The 24,581-nt window shown below is 52.1% G+C and overlaps 1 protein-coding gene across 9 annotated transcripts; it reads left to right on the top strand.

The window, feature by feature from the left end:
• On the top strand, window positions 1-20,941 carry SEPTIN4 (septin-4). Of its 9 annotated transcripts, none has more exons than XM_058676080.1 (12): window positions 1,644-1,798; window positions 14,703-14,999; window positions 15,348-15,441; window positions 15,841-15,927; window positions 16,346-16,469; window positions 19,102-19,236; window positions 19,350-19,467; window positions 19,560-19,661; window positions 19,856-19,952; window positions 20,045-20,207; window positions 20,352-20,448; window positions 20,724-20,941. In XM_058676080.1, the coding sequence occupies exons 1-12, from the start codon at window positions 1,784-1,786 to the stop codon at window positions 20,781-20,783; spliced, it is 1,389 nt and encodes a 462-aa protein (XP_058532063.1). In that variant the 5' UTR covers window positions 1,644-1,783; the 3' UTR covers window positions 20,784-20,941. The 9 variants fall into 9 exon arrangements, with proteins under 9 accessions (XP_058532064.1, XP_058532063.1, XP_058532061.1 ...); XM_004590982.3 differs by lacking the exon at window positions 1,644-1,798 and adding an exon at window positions 9,848-9,976; XM_004590980.4 differs by lacking the exon at window positions 1,644-1,798 and adding an exon at window positions 12,649-12,723.
• The last annotated feature ends 3,640 nt before the right edge of the window (window positions 20,942-24,581 follow it).

Genomic DNA, 24,581 nt, shown 5'->3' with positions numbered 1-24,581 from the left:
TTTAGGAATGGGAAGACAGGTGAGAGAGGGGTGTCTAGGTGTTTATGGAGCTAGATCTTTGGGAAGAGTACATTGTTTTATTTATTTGTGTTTTAGATTTATTTTTTTATTTGAAAGGCAGATTTACGGGCCCAGTGCAATGGCCTAGTGGCTAAAGTCCTCGCCTTGAATGCGCCAGGATCCCATATGGGTGCTGGTTCTAATCCCGACAGCTCCACTTCTCATCTAGCTCCTTACTTGTGGCCTGGGAAGGCAGTTGAGGATGGCCCAAAGCTTTGGGACCCTGCACCCTTGTGGGAGACCTGGAGGAGGTTCCTGGCTCCTGGCTTCGGATCGGCACTGCACCGGTCATTGTGGTCACTTGGGGAGTGAATCATTGAATGGAAGATCTTCCTCTCTGTCTCTTCTCCTATCTGTATATTATGACTTTGCAATAAAAATAAATAAATCTTTTTAAAAAAAAAAAAAAAGAAAGGCAAATTTACAGAGAAGGAAAGACAGAGAGGGTAAGATCTCCCATTTGCTGGATCACTCCCCAAATGGCCACAATGGCCACAGCTGAGCTATAATGAAACCAGGAGCCTGAAGCTTCTTTCAGGTCTCCTACGTAGATTCAGTGCTCTTTCAGTGCTTTTCCAGGCACGTTAGCAGGGAGCTGGACTGGAAGTGGAGCATCCAGGACTTGAACCATCAACCAAATGGGATGCCAGCACTACAAGCAGAGGCTTCATCTTCTATTCCAGGGCACTGGTCTCAAGTGTGCTGATCAAAACTTTGATGAGAAAAACAGGAATTTCTAATTGTATCTCTAATCCCACCATTAGAGTTTTCCTTTGGGATTTGGAGCCTTTTCCACTTTTGAGAGTCACATTTTAGTGAGTAGTACTTCCAGAATGGAGACTAATTTAAGCCCCATGATCTTGCAGCTTTAGCTGGTCTGAACCATCCTGCTAAAAACACCACTAGAACAAACTGACTTGGTTTCATAGTCTTGCTAAGGCCTGACTCCACATCAATTCATGTTAAGGGCTCTTCTGTGTCTCTCTGGTTCCTCAAGCCTCTGCTCAAGCCCCCACCCTACAAGCTAGGAGACAACTACTGCCTGCTGTCCACACAGTATCTCCAGGGATGTCTGTCTGGACGTCCTCCTTGAAGCCATCAGTGGGTCGTGTGGCCAACTTTTAATCCTTAAATGTCTGTCTGTACTCACAGATTGTCTGGTGGCTGGGGAGTGAATCTTACAGCAGGAGTTTTGGTGTGAGCACCAAGGCCCCAAATGAGTTTCTAGCTCCACGAATATGGAAGGCAGTGCTTCTGGATGAGGACATTCTGGGATGCAATCTACCCACAGCCAGCATTAACCTTGTGATAGCACCAAGAGGAGAAGGGCAGCCCTACCTTCTATAGAGGACAGAGTAGAGCTCCATCAAGTAGGGACATTGGTGACCATGAACCTGAGGTCTGACTGTACCCTTAGGTACATTGTTTTATGTTTTCAAACCTCAGTTTCTCCCTCTGTGAACAGGACTCATGAGTTCCTCTTTAGAGTTCTTGTGAATATTAACCAAGCTGTTATTTGTAGAGTATTTAGCGTGATTCTTGGCAGCACTGACTACACAGTAAATGCTAACTGTTAGTTGGACCACATGCAGTAGGGATTTGGGGGCCAGATATGCTCAAATCTACTGGGTATCTTTGGTGAAACTTTGTTTTTCCTCTTCGGTTGGCCTTCTGGATTCCATTTGCTGTCCCCTGGGAATGCCTGGCTTTTGCATCTCTTGTTATGACAGATGAGGAGGTAAGAATTCTCCTGGGAGATTGCTCCTGTGCCCTCCCCTCCCCCATTGTAGTCCCACTCCTAGCCTCTGAGGGAACCGGGTAAGAGGGAGACAGAGCTTCTCCCTGTGGCTGGGCAAGATGTTCACTGCACAAGGGCATCTGGCAGAGGGATAAATGAAAACTAAAATCTAGGCTGGCTGTCACGTGCCAAGCTCTGTACCTGTGGAGCTGCATCTGCCCAGGGGGTTACAGAGGAGCACTATCTGAGGGCTATGGGTTGTAGCTCTGGAGGGCAGGAATAGAAGCCTTTTGGCAGATGATGTGTCTTGCCAAGTGCTCTGTGAAGAGACTGAAACTTGTTCTCTCTCTAGCCTGGGGTGCTCCAGAAAGGGGTCACGTTTCTGGGTTAACACTATTTGGCTCTTCAACTTGGAAAGACATAAGGTAGATTGCTTGCAGTGACCTTGTGTCCTAAATTTGGCAGTGTCCTGGTTTCACTGTGCCTTTATTGCCCCCCTAAGTCCTTAGGCTCTTGTTGGCCTGCGTTTGATAAGATAGGCAAAGCTCTGCTGCTTGTTTCTCTTGCTGTATTTCTCTCTTAACCCAGATCTAGCAATGGCCTTTCCTGGGTCCCATTCAATGGGCTAGCCAAAGAAGAGCAGTTGACTGCAGTTGTTTGATAAACAAATGAGCAAAGGGTATCCTGGGCTCAGATGACAGGAACAGCTGAAAAGGAGGTGTCCAGAAGTGCTGCCACCGCCCCCTTGACCATGGATTCTTCTTAGGCCCAGGCCCTGAGCTCAGCTGGAGGTGGGAACAGTTATTTTTAGAGATTATCTCCATGCAAAACAATAAATTTCTCCCTCTTTCCCTTCCTCCCTCCTTGCTTGCTTTCTTCTTCCTCCCGTCCATAGACAGTTTTTATTCAGATGCCTAGCACTTTGCTAGGCACTAAAGGGAGCAGCCCTGAAGCCTTCCAGCACATTCTTTGGCCGGGAGAAACTTCACCATCTGGTTAGGGAGATAAGACAGACAGGAAACAACAGTATGCAATAGTCTGTGCTCCACTGTCAAAATAAACAGAACTGACTGAATAGGTACTCTTGGAGGAGCTTAGGGGAGAGGTCAGCAAGAGATGGGCAGGAGGTGAGGTTATGCCCTCCTTCCCAAAGCCCAGGGGAGATAAAAGTGAGCCTTGTGCTCGCCCCTCAGTACCAACCTGTGCCTTTGGGAAAGCGCCTATCCCCCTTCGTTCAGGATTTGAGGGTTCCTCCCTGTTCCCCAACCTTATTCCCCTTTTTTGCACATCTTGCTTTAGTTTAGGAAGTCAAAAGCCTTGGCAGCAGGATGGCTCCTTCCCAAAATAGCTTTTATCCTGTCTGGATAATGACAGCTCACCAGCCCTGTTCTGCCACAGAGCTGGTCCCCAGCAGCTGGAGGAGGCTCCCAGGCAGCTGGGCTGCTGGTCTTCTCTGGCTCCCTGGAGGTGGGGTGCCTACAAGTGGGTCAGGTGCTCTCCTCGCAAAGGGTCAGAGAGTGAGGCTTTCCTCAGCCTGACCTCTGAGCCACTTGGCTTTTAGACAGACCCAGGCCGGAGACGACAGGGCTGATGTCCCAGGCCTCTGACTGCTCTAGTCTGTGAATGATTGACCATAGAGTCTGTTTCAAATTCTGGCTGCAATGGTCAGAGCTGTGCTGGTCCAAATGGCCAAAACAGCTGGAGTTGAGTCAATCTATAGCCAGGAGCCAGGAGCTTCCTCCAGGTCTCCCATGCAGGGTCCCAAGGCTTTGGACCATCCTCCACTGCTTTCCCAGGCTACAAGCAGGGAGCTGGATGGGAAGTGTGGCTGCCAGGATTAGAACCAGCGCCTAAATGGGATCCCAGCGCGTTCAAGGAGAGGACTTTAGCTGCCAGGCCACAGCGCCAGGTCAACAGGTATTCTTGATGGGGGTGTTTTGCCATCAGAATTAGCAAAAGTGCAGGAAAGTCTGGAGGCGCCTCCATGGGATCCCTGGGATTAATATAACGCTGAGGAATTCCTGGAAATAAAGCGACTCTTGACGGGAGGGGCTGTGCCAACCCCAAAAGATTCTGTGTCTTCAAGGCACTTGACCTACTTGCCCTCGAACGCGAGGAGGGGTGGCTTACTCCCTGCTATATCAAATCAATTATGCAGGAAAGCAACTCTGGAAAATAGGCCAGGAATCAGAACCTATCTCGGTGGTGCCTACGACAAGACCTGAGTGTCTTCAGAGGAACATGTCATTTGACTCCTGAGGGACAGGTCAGTTAGCCTTCCTGTTGGCTGAGGAACCACAGGGGTGGGTTGGTGACCTGGGACAGGCCATGGTGCTGTCTGCATCAGCAAGCAGCCCTGAAAGCACAGGAGGATTATGTTAGGCTTCCTTGGGACACCCAGGCAGGTTACTACTTTTCCTACCACATGGGAGCAGGTGTCTTCCTCTGGGCTGTGCAGATCCCCTCCCCTAAGGTTTTGATTTTGGGTGGAATGAGCTCACCACAGCAAAGAATCCACTCCATGCATTATGAACTTTGTACCGTATCAGAAGCTACTTGGCTCCCTGACAGGAATATCTCCAACATCACTCCTTTTTTAAAATAATGATTTCGTTGCCACTAATGGCCCATGTTTGTGAGGTCCAGTGTGAAATCCTCAGCACATGCGATAGATACACTGTGTAATGGCCAGATGAGGCTAATTGGTATACCCATCACATCACACTGCCCCTTTTCTGTCTCAATAGTTTGGTGGCCTTTGAAAATGTGATTTTTTCAAGTGAAAGGAGAGCCAGGAGGCCTGGGGGGGGGGGGGTGGTTAGGGGACTGGGATTCAGAAGCAGGATGCCTGTTTGGCTAAGGAAGCACATCTGTGACCCAGAAGCCACCCTGACAGCTGCGCATCCAGAGGAAGGCTGTCCTCGGCAGTGGCAGCGGCCCTGTCCCTGACAGTCTTCCACTCAGCTGCCTCGGCCCAGCTGCCACGAGAGAAGCAAGAGGCAGCTGCACCTGCCCAAAGCCTGGAGGAGGGGAGCAGAGGGAAGGGAGCTCCGGCTCTGGCACTGAGCCCGGGAGAACAGGCCCAAGCAAAGGCATTTCTGCTAGGTCAGCTAGCTCCAGGGGTCTCCACAGAGGCTGTTGTTAGGAACTGGGGGGTCAGTAAGTCTGCTTTCTAGAGATCTCGTGATGTCTAATGGGAGAAATTCACTCCAGGGCGGCAACGTTGTCACTCCAATGACACTAAAGCATTCCCTGGTACTCTTTCTCCTTTCAGCCCTTGACACCCATTAGGCATGCATACCTCTCATCCATTGGAGGGAAGGCATTTGAGACAGTCACATTTGACAGTTGCTGGTTCGTGTTGATGATTTTCCTGTGAGCTGAGGTGATGGCTGCTATTTCCCTTAGATATTGCATGTTAAATGCATTAGTGAATCCACAGCAACGCGAGTGGTGGGCATTTTTCTCCCTCTTTCACAGATGAGAAAACTGAGGCTCAAGTGTGTTCCTCAAAGTTGGGAGCACTTTAAGAAGCATCCAGCCCCAGGGATTCAACCTCATGGCCTAAAATCACTCCTCTGTGGCCACATCTCCCTGGAAGAGCCCATCCCAGTAGTTCAGCAGCACATTTAGATATCAAGAATTGAGAAGGGAAAGTGTCTGTGCATGTGAACTGGGAGGCTGGGAGGTGGTAGGAACCTGCAAGCAGATAGAATGAAGGGCAAGTGACGGGTCAGTGGAGCCCAAAGCCTCAAGGCTTGTCTGTGCGCTAAAATGAGAGTGGAAAAGCTGATCAATGAATCCAGATTGATGAGCCACCTCTTGGGGGCACAGCCTGTTCACCCAGGCCAGCATCACACTGTATCACATGTTTGCTGAGTTGAAGTGAACAGAGGTTAAAATAGAAATTAAAGTACAAGATACACTCCCTGCCCTTGCGGGGGTTGTGGTTAATCTGGGAGAGAAAAATATATGGATCGGTCATTTGAAAGGGACAAAGTCCAGTTGGAATGAATCAGCAAAACTTCTAGCATGGAGACACGTGGAGGCTAAAATGCAAGGGGAGGCAGACTTTGGCATAGTATAATGAAGAGCTTGGTAACTCAGCTGCCTGAAAATTGAAAAAGATTTGTTAGAGTCAGTGTATTTGGCATCATGAACAGTATTCAAGCAGATGCTGGGTAAACGGGCTCTTGAAGTCAGTCAGACATTGCATGTGTAGTCACATTAGGAGGTGTGGACGTCCCCTCCAATCCTGCCCTGCTCAGAGAAGGTGTTGGAAAGACAATCTGCCCCTCAACATGGCTGCCTTCTAGCAGCCTGCATCTTTGTAGTCATTCAACAGGTGCCAGTAAACACCTGGCCATCCATCCTCACCCCCGTCCCAGGATCGTGGGACATGGGGTGGTTCTAGCAGGAAATTGGGACTTAGGATAATTTAGCTGCTTGCCTCTGCACTGACCTTGCTGGACAGATAGGCTGAGGTTTCCTTGAAAGATGCAACCCTTTGGCCTGCAGGATTCTTTGTATCATCAGTGACTCAACTACCTCAGAAAGGAGGAGGTACAGTTAGTTCTTGCACTACTTAGGGGACAATTAACTACTAAGAGGGAAAAGTGGCTTTTGTCAGTCGTGCAGATCAGAAATCCTGATTTCCTATGGTCAGCATTCTTTATTCTTGGCTTTGAACCTGGGACCTTCCTTGCATAGTTCCTATGTCACATAGCTTTCATCCGCCAACCAGGAAATTTTCCAGAATATGTTGGTCCAATCTAAGCAAGGGAACCCAGGATAGCAGGTTTGAGCTGTGGTTGCTAACCTGAATTTTCCAAAGGAGTGATCCTCTATATCAAATTGTCAGCTGCCCAGAGGCTTGGGTTGAATACTCCACCCTAACAGTACCCAGAAAATAGTACTCAAGTCGTGGACATCAATGCCTGGTGTGATGTTGAACTTCAAGGAAGAGCCAGAGCTCCAAGAGCTACATGGTTCTGTAGCCTGTTTGACCAGGCCACCTGTCACTGGCTGGAGGTGGGGAGTGTCTTACCCCACTGTAACTGACTCACACAAGGGCTGTTGTTTCCATCAATGCAGAATGTAGGGCTGGAGTTGGGGACATGTTGTCATCTCTTGTATTAAGTCAAACAAAGGCCCAGGAAAGTCCAGGAACATTTAGGAAATGAGATAATAGCCAAAGCTGACATGGGGACGTCAGCCCTGGCTGTTTTCTCAGTCTTCTGTAGGACTTATGCATGCAGAATGATTCACAAAGTCTGTCTCTAACTATTTTGTTTGATTTTAAAAGGTTTTTTGTTTGTTTGTTTGAAAGGCATAGTGACAGAGGAACCCATATATGCTTGTGCACACATCCACACACAATGCGTTGAGAGGTGAGAGGAATCTTCCATCTGCTGGTTCTCTCCTCAAAGGGTTGCAATAGGTGGGTCTAACCAAGCCAAAGCCAGGAGCCAGGAACTCTACACAGGTCTCCCACATAGGTGACCTAAGTTCTTGAGCCATCATTAATTGCTTTCTTAAGGTGCATCAACATGGAGCAGGCTCAGAAGCAGAGCAGGCGGGACCCAAACCCACATTATGCTATGGGCTGCTGGTGTTGTGAGCTACCACCATGCCATGATGCCAGCCTGTCTTCAGTTTTTATTTCATCCAGCGTGCCTCATATTGAGCCCTTTAGGATAGGGATTAGAAGGGTACTGTGGCCACCAAGGCTCCCAGTATTGTTGGCTTGAGTTCCAGGGTCTCAGGCTTCTCCGGAAGTTTGCTTCCCTCAAGGCAAACCAGCACTACACAGGGCACTCTGGAGCTGGGTTACATGTGCCGGGGAAGAGCTGGGATTCCAACCGCAGCTGTGCAGGAGAGCTAGCTGAGCTGCCTTTTGAGATGTTTCTGTGTCTAAGCTTGGAACACAGCTGGGGCTGAGTGGGGGAGGGTTGTTCTAGCGGAGGAAAACACGGCTTTGTAATGAAGCCCTCTTTCTCTGACTAGGCTTTCTCCCTACCCTAGTCCCCACCACTGCTAACTAGAAGCACCAAGAAGCAAGCTTGTATGGGCACATAGGAGTATTTTCTGCTTGGGCCTTTGAACAGAGAGGCATTGTGTAGCCGAACTTGGCATTAGGATCTGATAGTAGCCACGGCTACTGCTGCTGCAGACTATCAACAGTCAGCGGTTCCTCCTTTCATGCCTTTGTTTTTTTTTTTTTTTTCAAGTTTTATTTATTTGAAAGACAGAATTAGAGGGAGGAAAAGATAGGGATCTTCCATTTTGCTGATTTATTCCCCAAGTGGCCACAACAGGAGACTAGGCCAGGCAAAAGCTAGGAGCCACGAGTTTCATTTGGGTCTCCCACACAGGTGTGGGGGCCCAAGGACTCTGCTGGCCTCCCAGGTGCACTGTCAGGGAGCTCGATTGGAACTGGAGCAGGTGGAACTTGAACTTGTGCCCATGTGTCATGTTGGCATTGCAGGTAGCAGCTTAACCAACTATGCCACAGCATTGGCCCTGTCTGTTTTCTTGAGCACAGCTTAGCTCTCCCGAGCTACCCCAGACCTTTTCCTTTCTACCTGCAGAGATGACCTCTCCTTGGAGCCACACTGCTGGCCCTGTCCTATGCCTCTTCCCCCTTCCCTGTGTTCCTGGGCTTTTTCCTAATTCTGTGGGTCCAGCATTTCTTTACCACCTCCTGTTTCTGCCTAGCTTTCTGAACTTCCGCCAAGGCCTACAGCAGCACCAAGCACACCCTCCTTTTCCCTCACTGCATCTACTTTTAGAACATCAGAGCTGTAAGAAATGTTAAAAGTCATCTACATCAATCCCGGGGAAACGGAGACCCTGAGAAATGAAGGAGGTACCCAGAGTCCCCCAGCCGGACAGGCTTCACCTGGATGCCCCGAAGCAACATCCCCGATCCGTCCTCCATCCCACCAGCCCCAGATACAGCACTCCAACAGCAGCTCAGCGCTGTTCTGATTCTGACTTCACTTGATGTCTCCAGGCGCTCTTCCCTCTCATAGCTGAGCTCCTACAGGTTCTTGCCCTGCCCAATGGCTCACACATCACCCCCAAACAGGGTAGCCAGGCCTCTGGCCTTCTACTCATAGACAGGGCTGTGAAGGTGGGTCTGTTTTGTCCATGGTAGTCAGGCACTGGTCAGTCAGCCTGTTCTCTGGAGGAGGTGGGTCTTGGAGGTCAAGCAGGGACATGTTTCTGGAAACTTCCACAGGAGCCTGACCAGCTCACATCCTACTTAGCTCAGGAAATCCCTCACCCACTCCCCCATCCCCCCAAGCATCTTCCCCCAGCTGCTGCTGCCATGACCCTTCTGAGCCTCTAATGCCACTAAAGCTGCTGGGGCATCTGGCCCAGCCTCTCACCTGCTGGTCACAGAAAGAGTGGCCCAGCTGGACCTCGCCCAAGACCCTCCCCACTTTCCTCAGCTCCAGACAAGGCTCCACCTTCTTGAGAGAGTCACTCAGCTGTTCCAATGCCTCCTGCAGATGGTTCCTGGATAATGTATGCAGCGAGTCCTCTTTAATGTGGGGTACTGCACGAAGGGAACCAGCTGCCAACCTGTCTCTTCACAGCATGAATGCAGGTGGAGAATATGACTTTTATTATTTTTTTAAGGAAGTATTGGGGGAGGGTATGGACAGGCAGTCATTTGGACATCAGTCGGTGTCACTTTCTGAAAAGCTTGCTGAATCTCCAGGTAACGAAGGTTTTCTCCCTAACTCGTGGTTCAACTTACCCCTCTCCTTCGAAAGTCACTGCCCTTCTCTGTGAACTGGCTCAAGACCTTGCGGGGCTGGAAAAGGAAGCGCCAGGTGTCCAGTGCAGCGCTGGGACGAGGACCTGAGGCCCCTCACCTTGTCCTGACCTTCTCCCTTCTCGGCACCTTGGGGAAGTCGGGGGCGGCGTTGGCGGGCTGCAAGCCGGGTCCCCAGGTTGCCCCCCACCCGCCCCCTGCGCCCAGCCGAGCCGAGGCCCCGCCCCGTGGCCCGCTCGCTCCGCCCCTGCCGCCGGGCCCGGTCCCCCAGCGGTCCGCACTCGGGGAGGCGGGTGGGGGCTGGCGGTGCGGCGAGGTCGGTGCGCAGCTCCCGCGGCGAGTCGCTCGGGCGCTGTCCAGGCGGAGCCGGCCCGGCCTGGGCTGCAGCCATGGTAAGACGCGGGCGCGGGGCAGGGCCGGGGCGCGGAGGGCCCGCGGCTCCCGGCGATTCCAAGAGACCCACAGCACTGCAGCCCCGACTGTGCGGGGCGGGAGGCACTGTCGCCGGCCCCGGGTACAGGCAGGCGCTCCTGGCTGGCAAAGCTGCGTCGTCGCTCTTTAAGTTTGTTCCTCTGATTGGAGAAGAGTGGGCCCTGAGCCCGGAGATGCTACCGGGCTTGGACAAAGGGGTGGGTACATGCTAAGGGAGGTACCCGCTGACTGAGACGCGCATGTTGGGCTGGGAGAGCGGAGGTGAGGGTCTCCGTCCTTGCCCGGGTCAGCTGTTAATCCCGTGTCCTCTCACTCACTTATCCTGGGCACAGGGGCCAGCACCAACTTCCTGTGGAAAAGGCAGAGAAGGCCTGTAGACACACCTGCCTTCCCGGGAGGGATGATGAGACCCTTGGTCCTTCCTTCCCACCGCGCAGGGGGCCGCTCCCGGGCTTTTCCCAAAGAGACGTGGGAGAGAAAGAGGCCCAGCTCACCATCCTGCCCGGTGGGTTCAGCTGTATCCCTCTGCCTCCCGGACAGGCACCGTGGGGGCAAGCTTGCGCCTACTGCATCTGCACAGCTTCCCCAATCCCCAACCACCACCAAACAGGTCCCTCTGCAGTGCGTGGGAGCTGGGGGGGACTCATTCCTGCCACCTGCCTGCAGTGGGAAGAGAAACAGTAGCCCTCGCCAACCTTCCTGGAGGCCCTCAGGTAGCAAGTTTTGCTGCTTGCCTGAGAGGTCGCTAGCTCCTCACCTGCTGACGTTGCCAGACCCTGCTACAGTTAGTGTGTGAGTGTTGGGGTCCCCAGGCACAGGTCTCCCTCTCTACCCAGTCTGGAAACCCACGAGTGCTGTGGAAAACACAAGCTGTTTGCAGCAGGAAGGGATCCTTGCCGGCCTGAGGAGCAGGATGTTGGCTGTAGGTAGCCTCCAGAAGAGAATTCCCTGGGCATGGTGGAGTCAGAAGCTTCCAGATCTGGTGAAGTCAACCTTTGTGGGTTCTTGATTCAATCTGTGTCCAAGTGGAGGCCCAAGTTCTCCGCCAGGAAGTCTTGGGGGCCTGGTGACCTTCCTCTAAGAGGGAGTTTTGGGAGAAGTCAAGGGGTGCCTGTCTGTGTCCTTGCTCCCCACTTGGGGGATGCACAGACCCATTGTTCCAGGGATGGAATCTTTGGGAAGCCCAGATTATCCCTAGTGCCAAACCTAGCGGGGGCCAGAGGGGCTTTTTCTGCCACACACTGAGTTCCGCTGGGCTGAGGTCCTGGTGCTTTCAGCTTGGCTAAGGCCAGCCTGTTTTTCTCTAATTAAAGATACAGCATCACCACCCAAGTCCCTCGCTGGAGGGCCCTGCCTTTAGGGCAGCCAAGATCTTGGGCTTAGTTCCTGGCTGGCCCTTGTGTAGGGTCTCCTCTTCACTGGAGGTCAGTGTCCTCGGTTGCCCTCAAAATCTGCAGAGACCTCAGCAGCCCAGGAGTCCCCCAGGGAGTTTAAATTTGCATGTGAAAACAATGATAGACCAACACCAATAACACTGTTGACACTGTGCGGGTTCAAAGCCCAAGCCTCTCTGGGCAGCCCATAAGGCCCATCAAGACCCTGACAGGAAGGCTCTGTGCAGATCCACACTGGATCTTTCCAGCCCAAATGGAAACATTTGGCCTCCTGACTCCGCAGAGTGCTCTATCCGCACACTCCCAGCCAGGCCCCTCGATTTGTTTCCCACCTAATTGCAGTTTGGAAACCTCCAGGGACCACTGGCTTCTCTCTGGCCTGCAGCCTTGTCCACCGCCCCCCCCCCCGGGGGGGGGGAGTGGAGATCAAGCACTAGCGGCTCCTGGTTATTGACTCTTTAGAAGCAGGGATCTAGCCGATCCAGGCCCCCCATGAGTCAGAGGGCAGGCATCTGAGGCTTGAAGAACCACCCCCCTCATCCTCTCTCCCCCGCCAGGAGCAAAGCCCTTTCGGCAGCAGGAGTTCCCAGTAGCAAAGTCTAGAAGCAGATTTCTGAAGACATCTGCTCCACTAGAATACTAAAAGACACTTGAGAAGTTTCAAGAGAACCTATACCCTGGGTGGGGCAGTATGGGGCGGGGCGGGCTGTGGGGTTCCAAGACAGTCCATTCTGTTTTAGTGGGGCTCAAAATTAAGGGAGAGTGGGGTCTTGGAATCCTTTGGGAATGCATCTCCTGGATGGTGGCCCCTATGAACTGATGATGGACCAGGTCACCTTGGGGACAGCTCCCAATCCTCCAGCAGGCCTCAGTGCCCTCGGGGGTTAAAAAGAGAAGGCCAAGTGCATCCAGAGCCTGGGCTGCCGTGTCTACCACGGGGTAGGCATCAGACAGGTGTCATTGGGGCAGCCAATCAGGGGAAGAAGGGAGTGCAGAGTGAGCTGTTGCCAATGGGCCACCGGGCTTGTTCTTGGAGGGTGGGAGCCCGGGGACGGGAAGGAGAGAGAGCATTCCACAAGCTCTTTTGGCCCCTGCCAGAAACAGAGGGGAGTCAAAGAGAAAGGAAAGGGAGCAAGCCAGGAAGCCAGATGACAACAAGAGCATCAAGACAAGGCAGTGTCTGTGTGTGAGGAGCTTTGCCTGGAGATAAAATTAGACCCAAAGCTTACTGAAAGCGAGTCTGAAGGAAGGCCATGGAACCATCCCCGCGATGGCAAGGGGATTCTGTCCCTGAGGCCGGGACTGAAGCTGGGGTAAGGTGCTGCTCCGGGAGCCGGGTGGACCTGACTTTTCTTCTGGGCTAGGACAGGGCCTCAACGCTGGGAAATGTCACGGAGCCGGAGAGTAGGCTGGATGTGCAGGACGAGAGGGCCCTGGTGTCCTGTTCCTTGTCCAGCACTCCATGGCCCCCTTCCATGCTGCCGAGCAGCTGGGTTGGCAGAGAAGAGGCTGCTGCTGGGTTTCCTATAGCTCTGTTGGAAGTCCCTGGGAGCCCCAAGGTGTCCCTCCGTGTTTCCCCTTTGCCCTTGTCTGTTTGCCCCTCCACTCCAAACCCTGGGGGCAGCCGGGTGGGACACAGTCCTCTCTCTCCCAGACCAAGTGCTGGGTCAACATGTACAGGAGTTGTTGGAGTCCCCCAGATGGGGTGGCTAGATGATGAGACCTGCTGTGCCCTCACCCCACCCTGCTGCATGCTGTTTGCAGTTATCATCCAAAAGGGGGCACTTCGGAGAGTGATAGGGAGCATGACTCATCATGGTGCTAGGACACCCACTGGACCTCACAAACACGGGCAAGAAAAGACAGTTAAGTCAGGCTTGCTTCAGGACCACCTCTTCTGGTCCTGAACTGCATCCTCTCCCCCTTGACGGTTCCTAACTTCTTTCTCCCCTTTGTCCAGGTGAGCCCAGGAGACAATGGCTGTAAGCAGGTGTTAGGACTTAGTAGGATCTCATAGGGGACTTTCCCTCTAGCCTCCCTGTGTCTTGATTCGTCTCTAGTGTAAAATCAGCAATGTGCATATCTGTCTCACTTAGTTCTTCTCTTTGCAAAGTCAGGATGTGCAGAAACCCCATCCTGATGGGGACTCTACAGTGGTCTGGGATAGCCAACTCTACCCCATGGCTTGGCCCACCCCCAGCAGTTGAGTCAGCCTCTGCAGCCGGCCCTTGTGCATTGTCCAGGGGTGGCACGTGGGTATTGGGAGGCAGAGCTGAGCCCAGCACTACCAGGCACCCCACAAAGGAGCTGACCCCCGAAGGAGAGGGAAAGGTTTAGGGTCCAGAGCTGGAGATGGATGTGGCAGGCTTCTCCCCTTTTCCTCCAGTTCACAGCTGAAGGCCAGACTTCCTCCTGCACCTCTGGCTCTCGGGTGCTTCCCAGGATGTCCCTCACACCTGGGGGACTGTCTGCTGCTCTGGAGTCCCAGTGTATTCCACCCCGCAAGCACTCACAGAGTTCTGGTCTCTTCCTTCATCTCTCTCCTCCCAGCTCCTCTTCACTCCCATTCAGCATTCACTGGCAGCTTCATGCTTCTTGTGTGGGGCCAAAGGTAGTACCTGGAATGGCCATGTCTGGAGCTGGGGTAGGGAAAGCAGCACAGAGCTCGGGAGAGGCAGCACCCAGAGCTCAGTCTTGAGCTCGCTTACCACCAGGGACAGGAGGCACAGCTCCTTCCCCCTTGCTGGGCCTTGACTAAGTGGGGCCAGCAGCCCCCTTCTCCCCTCCTTGACTTCTCTCCCACTCTTCCTGCCCCTTGTCCCTGCTCTGTCTGACTCTGCACTCTCTCTGAAGTCCTAAGCCACAGTCTCAGGTTGGTCATGCTTCTGTCCCCTTACTCTTACTCGCTTACTCAAGTGTGACTTCTTGACCTTGAGGCCCTCTCTAGCCCCTGACTCGCACTGACCCCCAGGCAGGGCAGCTTCAGCAAACAGGATAAGGACTGGAGTTCCTCAGGTCTCCAGAAGCAGTTGCCAGGGCTTTGGGGGCTCCTCCTGAACCCACCCCCTGGATCAGGGCGGGGCCGGGGGAGGTTTGGGAGCAGGTGAGGGAGGCCCAGCAAGCACTTCTTCCAGCTTGGCTGCACTTCCTTTCTCTTCTAACCACAAGTGCTTTCCCCTCTCTCCTTGCCTTCTCTGTTCTTTCACATCCCTCCTCATTCTTCCCTTCTGGCTCCTTCCCTGCCAACTTCCCACCTATTTCACCCCACCCATGACCCCCTCACCCACCCCAGATCAAGCGTTTCCTGGAGGACACCACCGATGATGCAGAACTGAACAAGTTCGTGAAGGATTTCCCAGGAAGCGAGAGCTGCCACCCACCGGAGGCCAAGACCTGGGGGTCCAGGCCCCAGATCCCGGAGCCGAGGCCCCAAACCCCGGAGCTCTATGAGGATGACCTGGAGTTCAGACCCCCGTCATGGCCCCAGGCCTCTGACAGCCAGCAGTACTTCTGTGCCCCAGCCCCTCTCAGCCCCTCTACCCGGCCCCGCAGCCCTTGGGGCAAGCTCGATCCCTATGACTCCTCTGAGGTAGAGCCTCCAACCCTGCCTCTGCTTTCCAGTGGGCTGGCTGGTGCAGGAAGACCCAGGGCGGGAGCAGGAGAGCTTCAGTGTGTGTGTGTGTGTGTGTGTGTGTGTGTGTGTGTGTGTGTGTAGGCTTTCTCTGTCTTACGTCAACACCAGCTCTGTGCCTTTAGGAACACTGGGAACTGACAGTGTCAGGAGGGGCAGGCAGAAGGCTCAGCTGGTGGCCTCTGTTGTGAACTCTGGCCCTACTGCTTCAAGGAAGGGGTGAACTCCTAGAGGGGAGAGAGAAGATGGGTGCTGGTGATGCTCCTGCCTCCTGCCCTGATGGCATGTGCTTTTTCCATCCCCTAGGATGACAAGGAGTATGTGGGCTTTGCGACCCTGCCCAATCAGGTGCACCGCAAGTCAGTGAAAAAAGGCTTTGACTTCACCCTCATGGTGGCAGGTAGGAAAGAGCCAGGGCTGGGTTGGGCAGGGTGCGGGATGAGGGGTGTGTGTGTGTGTGTGTGTGTGTGATGTGGGGTAGGGAAGAGCTAGGACCCCCCCCCATTACTGAGAGGGTGTATGTGCTGGGTACAGGGCCCTTGATCAACAGTTTTCTAGTGTTTGTTCCTTTTTGTGTGACCTTGGGCAATTAATTGTCCTCTCTTGGCCTCGCTTCAAATTAGAAGGCTGGGCAAGCCAATCTGTGTTCCTCAGTCTGACCCTAAAATATTATATGGTTTAATTTGTCTAGTCCCCCTGGCTATAGGAGCAGTCCGCTTCACACCTTGGTCCAGTGGAGCTGCCTCCCCACCACAGCTTGTACCTTCTGACCTGGTGCCTCTGTCCTTTCCCCTGGCAGGAGAGTCTGGCCTGGGGAAATCCACCCTGGTCAACAGCCTCTTCCTCACAGACCTATACCGGGACCGGAAGCTCCTCAGTGCTGAAGGTAAGGAGAGGAACATGAAGAGGGACGAGGCAGAGCCTGGGGGGCTAGGGAGCCCCACAGCAGCATGCAGGAGACTGGCTTGCTGGAGAGACTGATGACCTCTCTCTAGAGGGCTTTCTAGCCTGGCAGCCCCCCAGCCAACTCCCTAATGATTTGGGTGCAGAGTCCTGCTCTCTAAATGAGTCTCTGACCCCTAGAGGATTCCAGGAATCCAAGGAGGAGAGGCTGGGGCCAGAGCCAACAGCCAGCGGCATTTCCTGTGTTGGGAAATGTGCTCCTTGCTGGTTCCCAGAGAAAAGGTCCCAGGCAGCTTGGGAGTGGGGTTGGGGGGACAGCATGAAGCTAACTGTGGCAGGCGGTTTGTTCTGACTGGGTAGGTCCCTGTCCTTGCCCTGGCCTCAGTTTGCCCCTTCTCCAGAGCGGATCATGCAAACCGTGGAGATTACTAAGCACGCAGTGGACATAGAGGAAAAGGGTGTGAGGCTGCGGCTCACCATTGTGGACACACCAGGCTTTGGCGATGCAGTCAACAATACAGAATGGTAGGTCTGAACAAGCCCACCCCACCTGCCCCTGCCCACCACATACACATACACACACACAGGTGCACACAGTGGCACAGACCCACCTGCACTTGTCAGGAGAAATTGATGACCTTGTACAAGTCACCCCCTCTGGCTGGACAGCCAGCTTCTCCTCAGTGAAGCGAGAGGGACACGACTGGAATACAATATCTAGTGTCCCCTCCAGTGCTGACCTATAATTCCACAGTGGGGGTGGGCATACTAGGTAACAAAATTTTCAAAAATGCAAATGTGAAAATCTGTAGCACAGTGCCTGACACACGGTAGGTACTCATTAAGCATCAGCTTCCTTCCTCGTTGGATGACTCTGACAGACAAGGCTTGTAGAAAGAATGGGGAGACATGGAAGAGAGAGGTGCAGAGGAGAAAGAAGAGGCAAAGGAAAAAAACAGGTAACACATTCAATTTCAGGCACCTGTCAGGCTCTCTGCCTGAAGTGACATTACGACATACCTCATCATTACTGGCTGGCAGGATGGCTAGGCCACGCGCAGGTCAGGTAGTCAGACCTGAGTGAGAGGATGAGGAGGAGAGTGGATGAGAAAGACAGGCAGAGAGGTGGTGCTTTGATGAGGTTGGGCAGGAAGTACTCAGAGCCCTAGGTGGGAACTGACATCTTAACTGATCACATTTAGTAACTCTGATCTTGAATAGTTGACTGCATTTCTGTTTCTTCCATTGAAAAATACCCTTATCATCTCACCATGTTGGTTTGAAAATCACCCAGAACTGATATGTTCTGGAGCACTGGAAAACTGTAAAGGGATGTTTGTTTGCATCCACAGATTTTAACAAAGATAATGGCAGGACCTGCAGCCTCATTTGTGCAGCCCAGTGCAAAATAAAAAGGTGGGGCTCCTTGTTCAAAATTATTACAGATTTCAAGCTGAAATTCTCAGAACGTCAAATTAAGCATAGACGTCTGTGAGTGCAGGTCACTGTATGACTGCCTTGGTCGTGTGTCTAAGAAGCTGACCCTGAATAATTATCTCATACAGGTTTTATTTTTTAAAAGGTTTATTTTTATTTATTTGAGTTACAGTTTAAAAATATGTTTGAAAGGCAGAGCAACGGACAGAGAGGGAGATCCTCAAAGAGATCTTCCGTCTGCTGGCTCACTCCCCAAATGGCTACAACAGACAAGTCTGGGCCAAGCTGAAGCTAGGAGTCTGGAATTGCACCTGGGTCTCCCACAAGCTCGACGCATTTTCTACTGCCCTCCCAGACACATTAGCAGGAGGCTGGATAGCAAGTGGAGTAGCTGGAACTTGAACCAGTGCTCTGATATGGGATGCCAGCATCCCAATTGGCAGATTAACCCACTGCCTCACACCCATCAGATCTTTCTGAGACTTCCTAAGACCCTATCACATGCTTGATTACAACAACAGATGACTTTTAGCTCAGCTAACTGGTCCCCACACAGTACTTGGCCTCCTTCAGTATCCCTGATGGAGCAAAGTGAGCACTCTATCCTCAGCCTCCTTCCTGCCCCTATCTGTTCTAGTCTGAGCTGGCACCTGATCTTGTGTTAGCAAGTACTGCTCTCTTCTTCAGTCAATCTGCCTGCCCCCTCTTGATTTCTGTAATAAGAGTTTCAATGTCGGCAATAATCTAATCTCACCCTTTCCAGGGTACTGCCGAGTCTGCTCCTTTAGTCAAACAATAACGTTTCCTAAGCACATGTGAGGTGTCCAGCCCGCATGGGATCTGTTCAAGGATGTGGAATAAGAGTGAATGATCCCTGTCCTCAGACACTTGCAGTGTAGTACCAGTGGAGGTGGGGCAAGGGGAGCAGTGGTCCAACATGCGTGTCAATCGGATGACAAATTAGTAATCGGGTCAACCAGAGGCCAAGGACTCGAGTGGCTAAAGATTGTAGCAGCCACCCAATCCGGATCAAGTCTCTCGGCATCTCTGGCTTTCATTTCTTCACCTACCAAGTGAGTGGATGACATTCATAACATGCCACCATATCTCCCTGCCAGGAAAGTGAGGATTAAAACTAGAGAACTAAATAAAGAACTAAAAAAAAATCAAAAAACAAAAAACAAACAGAAAAACTCACTAGAGAACTACAGAGCAGGACACTTGAAAATTGAAATTCTTGGTGGGGGAGGAAATAATGTCTTCATTTCACTGGGTGGTGAATAGAAGGGAAACAAAGTGAGAATTGTTGTAACCTTCCCAGAAGAAGTGGTTATTGGTTAGGGCCTGGAAAACTCCAGTGAGTTTGGAGTGGTGCAGTAGAGGGTGGGACCGTGAGGCAAGGTTGTGAACCTGACTCAGAGCTTTTGTGATTTCCAAGTGGTGTTTACCTGCAGCCACCTGGCTATTCTTACTGCTTCTTTTGGTGATCTGATCCCTTCCCATCTCATCACACTGGTGCTTACTGAACTTGGCCTGTGTGCTTCCTCAGGACACGTGAGATGCAGCCCCGTCCCACCTGGTGTCCCCTTGAAGATGCAGGAAAGCCAGCCAGGGCCTAACACCCTGCCCGGGGCCAGGGCTGCTGCCCTGCAAGTCCCAGCGCTCCCTAGGAAGCTCTCCCTACTCCCACGGTGTCTCTACTTGTCTGTCCCTGCCCCAGCTGGAAGCCTGTGGCAGAATACATCGACCAGCAGTTTGAGCAGTATTTCCGAGACGAGAGTGGCCTGAACCGCAAGAACATCCAAGACAACAGGGTGCACTGCTGCCTGTATTTCATCTCACCCTTCGGCCACGGGTATGGTCTGAGCCTGAGGCTCCTGGTACCAGCGGGCACTGCCAAGGGAACAGGCCATGAGCACCGGGGGCAGGGTGGCCACTAGCAGATGGTCATAGATTCCTGTTTCCCAGGCTCCGACCATTAGATGTTGAATTCATGAAGGCCCTGCATCAGCGGGTCAACATCGTGCCTATCTTGGCTAAGGCGGACACACTGACACCTCCTGAAGTGGATCGCAAGAAACGCAAAGTGAGGGAAGCTGGTGGTGGGGGAGGGGAGAGTAGGTGGGTTTCTAGAATGAATAGGGTCCCCAGAACTGTGGGCCCTCATCTATTTGCCAGATCCGGGAGGAGATTGAGCACTTTGGAATCAAGATTTATCAGTTTCCAGACTGTGACTCTGATGAGGATGAAGACTTCAAATTACAGGACCAAGCCCTAAAGGTGGGGCCACCCCCAGGAATTCCCCTCCTATCTTGTTTCTTCCCGGAAGAGGAGGGGAGCAGGATTCTAGCTACAGGCAGGATATTGGGGTAGGAGAGGACCCTATTTTCCTACAGTGAAGCAGAGAAGATAAAGATAACAGAAATAAGTGGGAGAATGGGAAGTTGCTGACAGGCACCCCTAAATCCTTCCAGGAAAGTATCCCATTTGCAGTCATCGGCAGCAACACTGTGGTAGAAGCCAGAGGGCGTCGAGTTCGAGGGCGGCTCTACCCCTGGGGCATTGTGGAAGGTAAAGCTGGGCCTTGGGGCAAGGGTGTATCCTTGCCCTCAGTGGCTGTCCCCTCCCCATGCCCCTGGTTGACCTGCAGCCTTGCTGTGCAGTGGAGAACCCAGGGCACTGCGACTTCGTGAAGCTGAGGACAATGCTGGTGCGCACGCACATGCAAGACCTGAAGGACGTGACGCGGGAAACCCACTATGAGAACTACCGGGCCCAGTGCATCCAGAGCATGACCCGCCTGGTGGTGAAGGAAAGGAATCGCAAGTATGACCAAAAGCCAGGACAGAGCTGGCAGGGGGCATCCCAAGGGCAGCCTTGGGGGAGACCCAGCCCTACCCTTGCTCTTCCGCAGGCCCTGGGCTCAATCCAAGCAGGTGCTTACCAACACTCTTTTCCCCTCTCCCTCAGCAAGCTGACTCGAGAGAGTGGTACCGACTTCCCCATCCCTGCTATCCCACAGACAGATCCAGAAACTGAGAAGCTGATCCGAGAGAAAGATGAGGAGGTGAGAGCAATAGGGAGCCATAGGGATGGAGAGCTGGGAAGCCCTCGCCTCCGCGACCATAAAGCTCCATCTCTCCTGGTTTGGGCAGACAGAGATCTCTGGCTCTGGTGCATATTTGGGCCCTACATTGGTCAACTGATAGCCTACCTGGAGTCTTCATCACTCCCTAGGGCCACCAAGGCCTTGGTTCCTGGGAGCGAATGTGGGGGCAATTCCCAAACACTAAGGCCTCCCTGAAAGGCCCTATGCCATGTTGGTGCCTGTGCCTGTTGCAGCTGCGGCGGATGCAGGAGATGCTACACAAAATCCAAAGGCAGATGAAGGAGACACATTAACTGGCTTTCAACCCTGGATATTTAAATCTCCTCCTCCAGCCCATGCCAGCCCCTCCTAACACAAGCTCTGCTCAGGCCCCTCGCAGCTACTGCCACTTCGCCTTACATCCCTGCTGACTTTCCAGAGACTCAGAGGAAATAAAGTTAGTAACTCTCTAGGTGGCTTCTGGTGTCTCTGTATCTTTTCTCCACCCCTCCCCCCCATACTTCGTTTTATTTATGTGAAAGGCAGAGTTGCAGAGAGGTGGAGAGAAAGATCTTCTACCCACTGGCTCACTCCCATGACAGCCGCAGTGGCTGCAACAGTGCCAGGACAAAGCCAGGAACTTCCACCTGCTGCCTGGGTGCAGAGGTCCAAGGACTTGGGTCACTTTCTGCTGCTTTCCTAGGCACGATATCAGGGAGCTGGGTCATAAATGGAGCAGCCAGTGGCAGCATAACCAGTTAAGTCATAATGTAGGCTCCTTCTCCCTCCCCTCCCCCAACTGTGTATTTACTACCTCCAAGTACCAACATCCTGGAACTGTTTTGAAACGTAGCGTTGTGCCTGATTTTGATATCCCCAGAAGAATCATCGAGTCTGAAGTCGGTGCTAATGTATAAAGGTGGTTTATTCGGGTTAGCCTAGGTCTCCCAGCCACCTCCCCCAGCCCAGCATGGCTGGGGGGGGGGGTGGTGGAAACAGCTGCAGCCGAGGTTGCTGCTGGATTAGCAGAGTGGGAAAAAAGAGAAGGATCGAGGTTGAACAGCACAGGGTTTTTATCCATTTCAGGACAATTCCATATAATTATACAGTCATGATTGGTCAGTTTTAACTGTTCTTTTTTTTTTAAAAGATTTATTTATTTTTTATTGGAAAGTCAGATATACAGAGAGGAAGATCTTCTGTCCGATGATTCACTCCCCAAGTTAGCGCAACGGCCAGTGCTATGCACTGGCTGATCCGAAGCTAGGAACCAGGAACTTCTCCTCCAGGTCTCCCACACGGGTGCAGAGTCCCAAGGCTTTGGGCCATCATCGACTGCTTTCCCAGGCCACAAGCAGGGAGCTGGATGGGAAGTGGAGCTACCGGGACCAGAACTGGCACTCATATGGGATTCTGGCGCGTTCAAGGCGAGGACTTTAGCTGCTAGGCCAGGCTGCCGGGCCCCAGTTTTAACTGTCAACTTTCAAAAGGTAAAAATTGATGGGCTATAGGGCAGTGAATCTTATCAAACACTAGGGACCTCCTTCCTGAGGAGTGGTCTGTCAGGCTTGGAGTTCACACACACCCAAGCCAAGCAATTAAGGCAGAATCACAAAAGCAGAATGCATTCAGGTTCTTCAGTAGATGGAGATATGGGTTTCTGGCTTCTAGTGGATAAGGAAGTTTGCAGACCACCATCAGGTGCAAAACTTCCTCAGAAACTGCCTGGGAGCAGGTGTTACGGGATGCGAGATCACACCAGACATGTTTAAGGTTTATTAAGGAGTCTTTATTAACAAAGCTTGGTGAAAATAGAGCACACTAGAAATAGCAAGTCACAAGTCCATACGGCAATCCAACCAAACAAAATTCCAAGAGGAACAAATGGTCATTACCCTCCAAGTCCATCCGTTAAGCTGAAGACCTATGTCCCAGCTTCCCCAGCAGTATAAGCTATCCTAAGAGACATGCAACGAATAACCTGGACACACTTACGAAGCTGCAGACACTCACCTTTCCCCGGCTTCTCCGCCCACATTACACTACTGCTAGGCTTCATTTCTCCTGGAACTCCTGATAGTACACAACCCAGAAATAACACTGCTATATTCATTGTCCCATCTAAGCAGTACACAGGGACCATGCTCAGGGGATTACCTGTCCTGGGTCAGCCAAGAGTCAAGGTGCCAGAGCAATAGAATCACCTGACCAGAGTGAGCCCCTGCTTCTCGGGACTTTTAAAGGGGCTTGTGAGGGGAGTGGTTACACAAAATGCAATACTGTCCCCCCTCAGATGATAGGTGAGTCACAGGTGGGCAGCAGCGAACATCTAGATCGGGGTAGTGGGGGGGCGGGGAAGAGTGGCTGAGGATGGAATTAACATTCCATTGCTGTTAGAACCCACCTTCAGGACAGAGGGTAGGGGACACAGCCATATTTCATTTGCCCACTGTCAGTGGGTGCTGGCTATCACCGGCTGCACCCCATAACACAGGCACTATGGGGCAGTGGGCTAAGGGGCCACTAGGATGTCTGCATCCCATACTGGAACGCATAGCTTAACACCACTGCAGCCCAAGGGGCAGTAGATAACGCTGGCCCGAGTGTCTGAACTCCTGCCGGAGTCCAGCTCCAGCAGAGTTAGGAACTTGAGAAGGGTGCAGGGAGTAGGCATAAAGAGGAAGGAAACGGACCACTACAATTTCAGGATCATAATGGATAAATGCAAGAAAGCTGTCCGCTTTATTTATACAGAAACCCTCAGGAGCTCTGGCACAGACTTTTGAGGTCAGGGTCAAGTGGGTGTATCCAAGAATAATTCTGCCTTTGTTTCACCTAAAAACTCTCAATAGAAGTTCTCAATAGATGGTGCATATCAATCAGTAGTAACACATTCCTACTGCAATCCTCATTCTACAAGTTAATCTTGAATCAGTTAAGGGAGGAAATGCATGACAAAAAAAGGGGGAATCTGAAGATCAAGGATGGTCAAATGGGGGCAGCAGAGACAGAGACAGCATGAATAATAAAAGGCCCTTTTGCAGTTATCAGCAACATTAACCTCCAAGCTCAGATTTGATAGTAAAAAACCAATTCCTCAGCAGCAAACAATGCCTGAATAGATTACAGAATTCTTCAGCAGGGTGGTCCAGTGTCCATGCAAAGGAAGGTTGGACTGCCTTCAGGTGGTTTGTAGACATCCACTGTGCCCTGCCATGCAGTGGGAAATTCCTTGTGGCCCTGCCTGCAATGGAACATTCACACCCACTGCAGGCTCCTACCAGCTACGTGGAGACCGAGATGGAGTGCCCGGATCCTGGCTCTGGCCTGGCTATTTCAGGCCTTTGGAGACAGTATCAAGATGGAAAATTTGTCCTTTCCCCCCAAAACCTCATTTCTCATTTTCAAATAAAGTGAAAATACAGTTAAAACAGCTTTCTTTTCTGCCAGAACCACCATCTTCCAGTATTCCTCAAGATGAAACACAAAGGGAGACACCCCATATATGATCTTGTGGCCACACAGGTGCACCCATTTACAAGACCCGTGATACTGCAGATACCCAGGGTCTGCAGTATACAGACACCAATAGGACCTGCTCAACAAGGATTGCCCATCAATGTGTGACTCTGGCCAATAGGGCAGAGTCTGCAGTGCTATCCAGCAGGCTTTCTGCACTGCTGCAAACAAGGGTAAGATTCTTACCAACGTATGTATGGAGCATATTAAGCAGAAGCTCAACGGACGCACCACACCAGCCTGCTCCATCCACCCAGAAAAGCCCACCTTGTCAGAACCAATGCAAACAAACCTGAACCTATGAATCCATGGCATAACTGAAAAGAAAAAAAAAAAAGACTTCTGGTTTTCTCCTCTCCTACATACAGTAGCTTCAGCTTCAGTTATACTGCCGCTTTGGAGCTGACACCTGTGCTTGAGAAAGCAGGTACTAGCCAGATGACACCCGCTGACTTCCTATTTCCTCTTATCAGGGAAAAGGGGGTGTGTAGAATTGAATTCCTCCTGTTCGGAATCCAGTGATACACAGCTGAATCAATGCCTACGACTTTGCAATCACTGAACACTATCATGGATGCTGGCCATGAGTCGAG

This window comes from Ochotona princeps, chromosome 17, assembly GCF_030435755.1.
Source record: "Ochotona princeps isolate mOchPri1 chromosome 17, mOchPri1.hap1, whole genome shotgun sequence".
NCBI classification, from domain to species: Eukaryota; Metazoa; Chordata; class Mammalia; order Lagomorpha; family Ochotonidae; genus Ochotona; species Ochotona princeps.
The sequence above is the reverse complement of the archived record's forward strand: the minus strand, read 5'-3'. Positions and strand labels throughout refer to the sequence as shown.

Coding starts and splice junctions, on each gene's coding strand:
- SEPTIN4 (XM_058676078.1), top strand. Junction 15,442..15,840: donor CTTCACCCTCATGGTGGCAG/GTAGGAAAGAGC, acceptor TTCCCCTGGCAG/GAGAGTCTGGCCTGGGGAAA. Junction 19,662..19,855: donor TACAGGACCAAGCCCTAAAG/GTGGGGCCACCC, acceptor AAATCCTTCCAG/GAAAGTATCCCATTTGCAGT.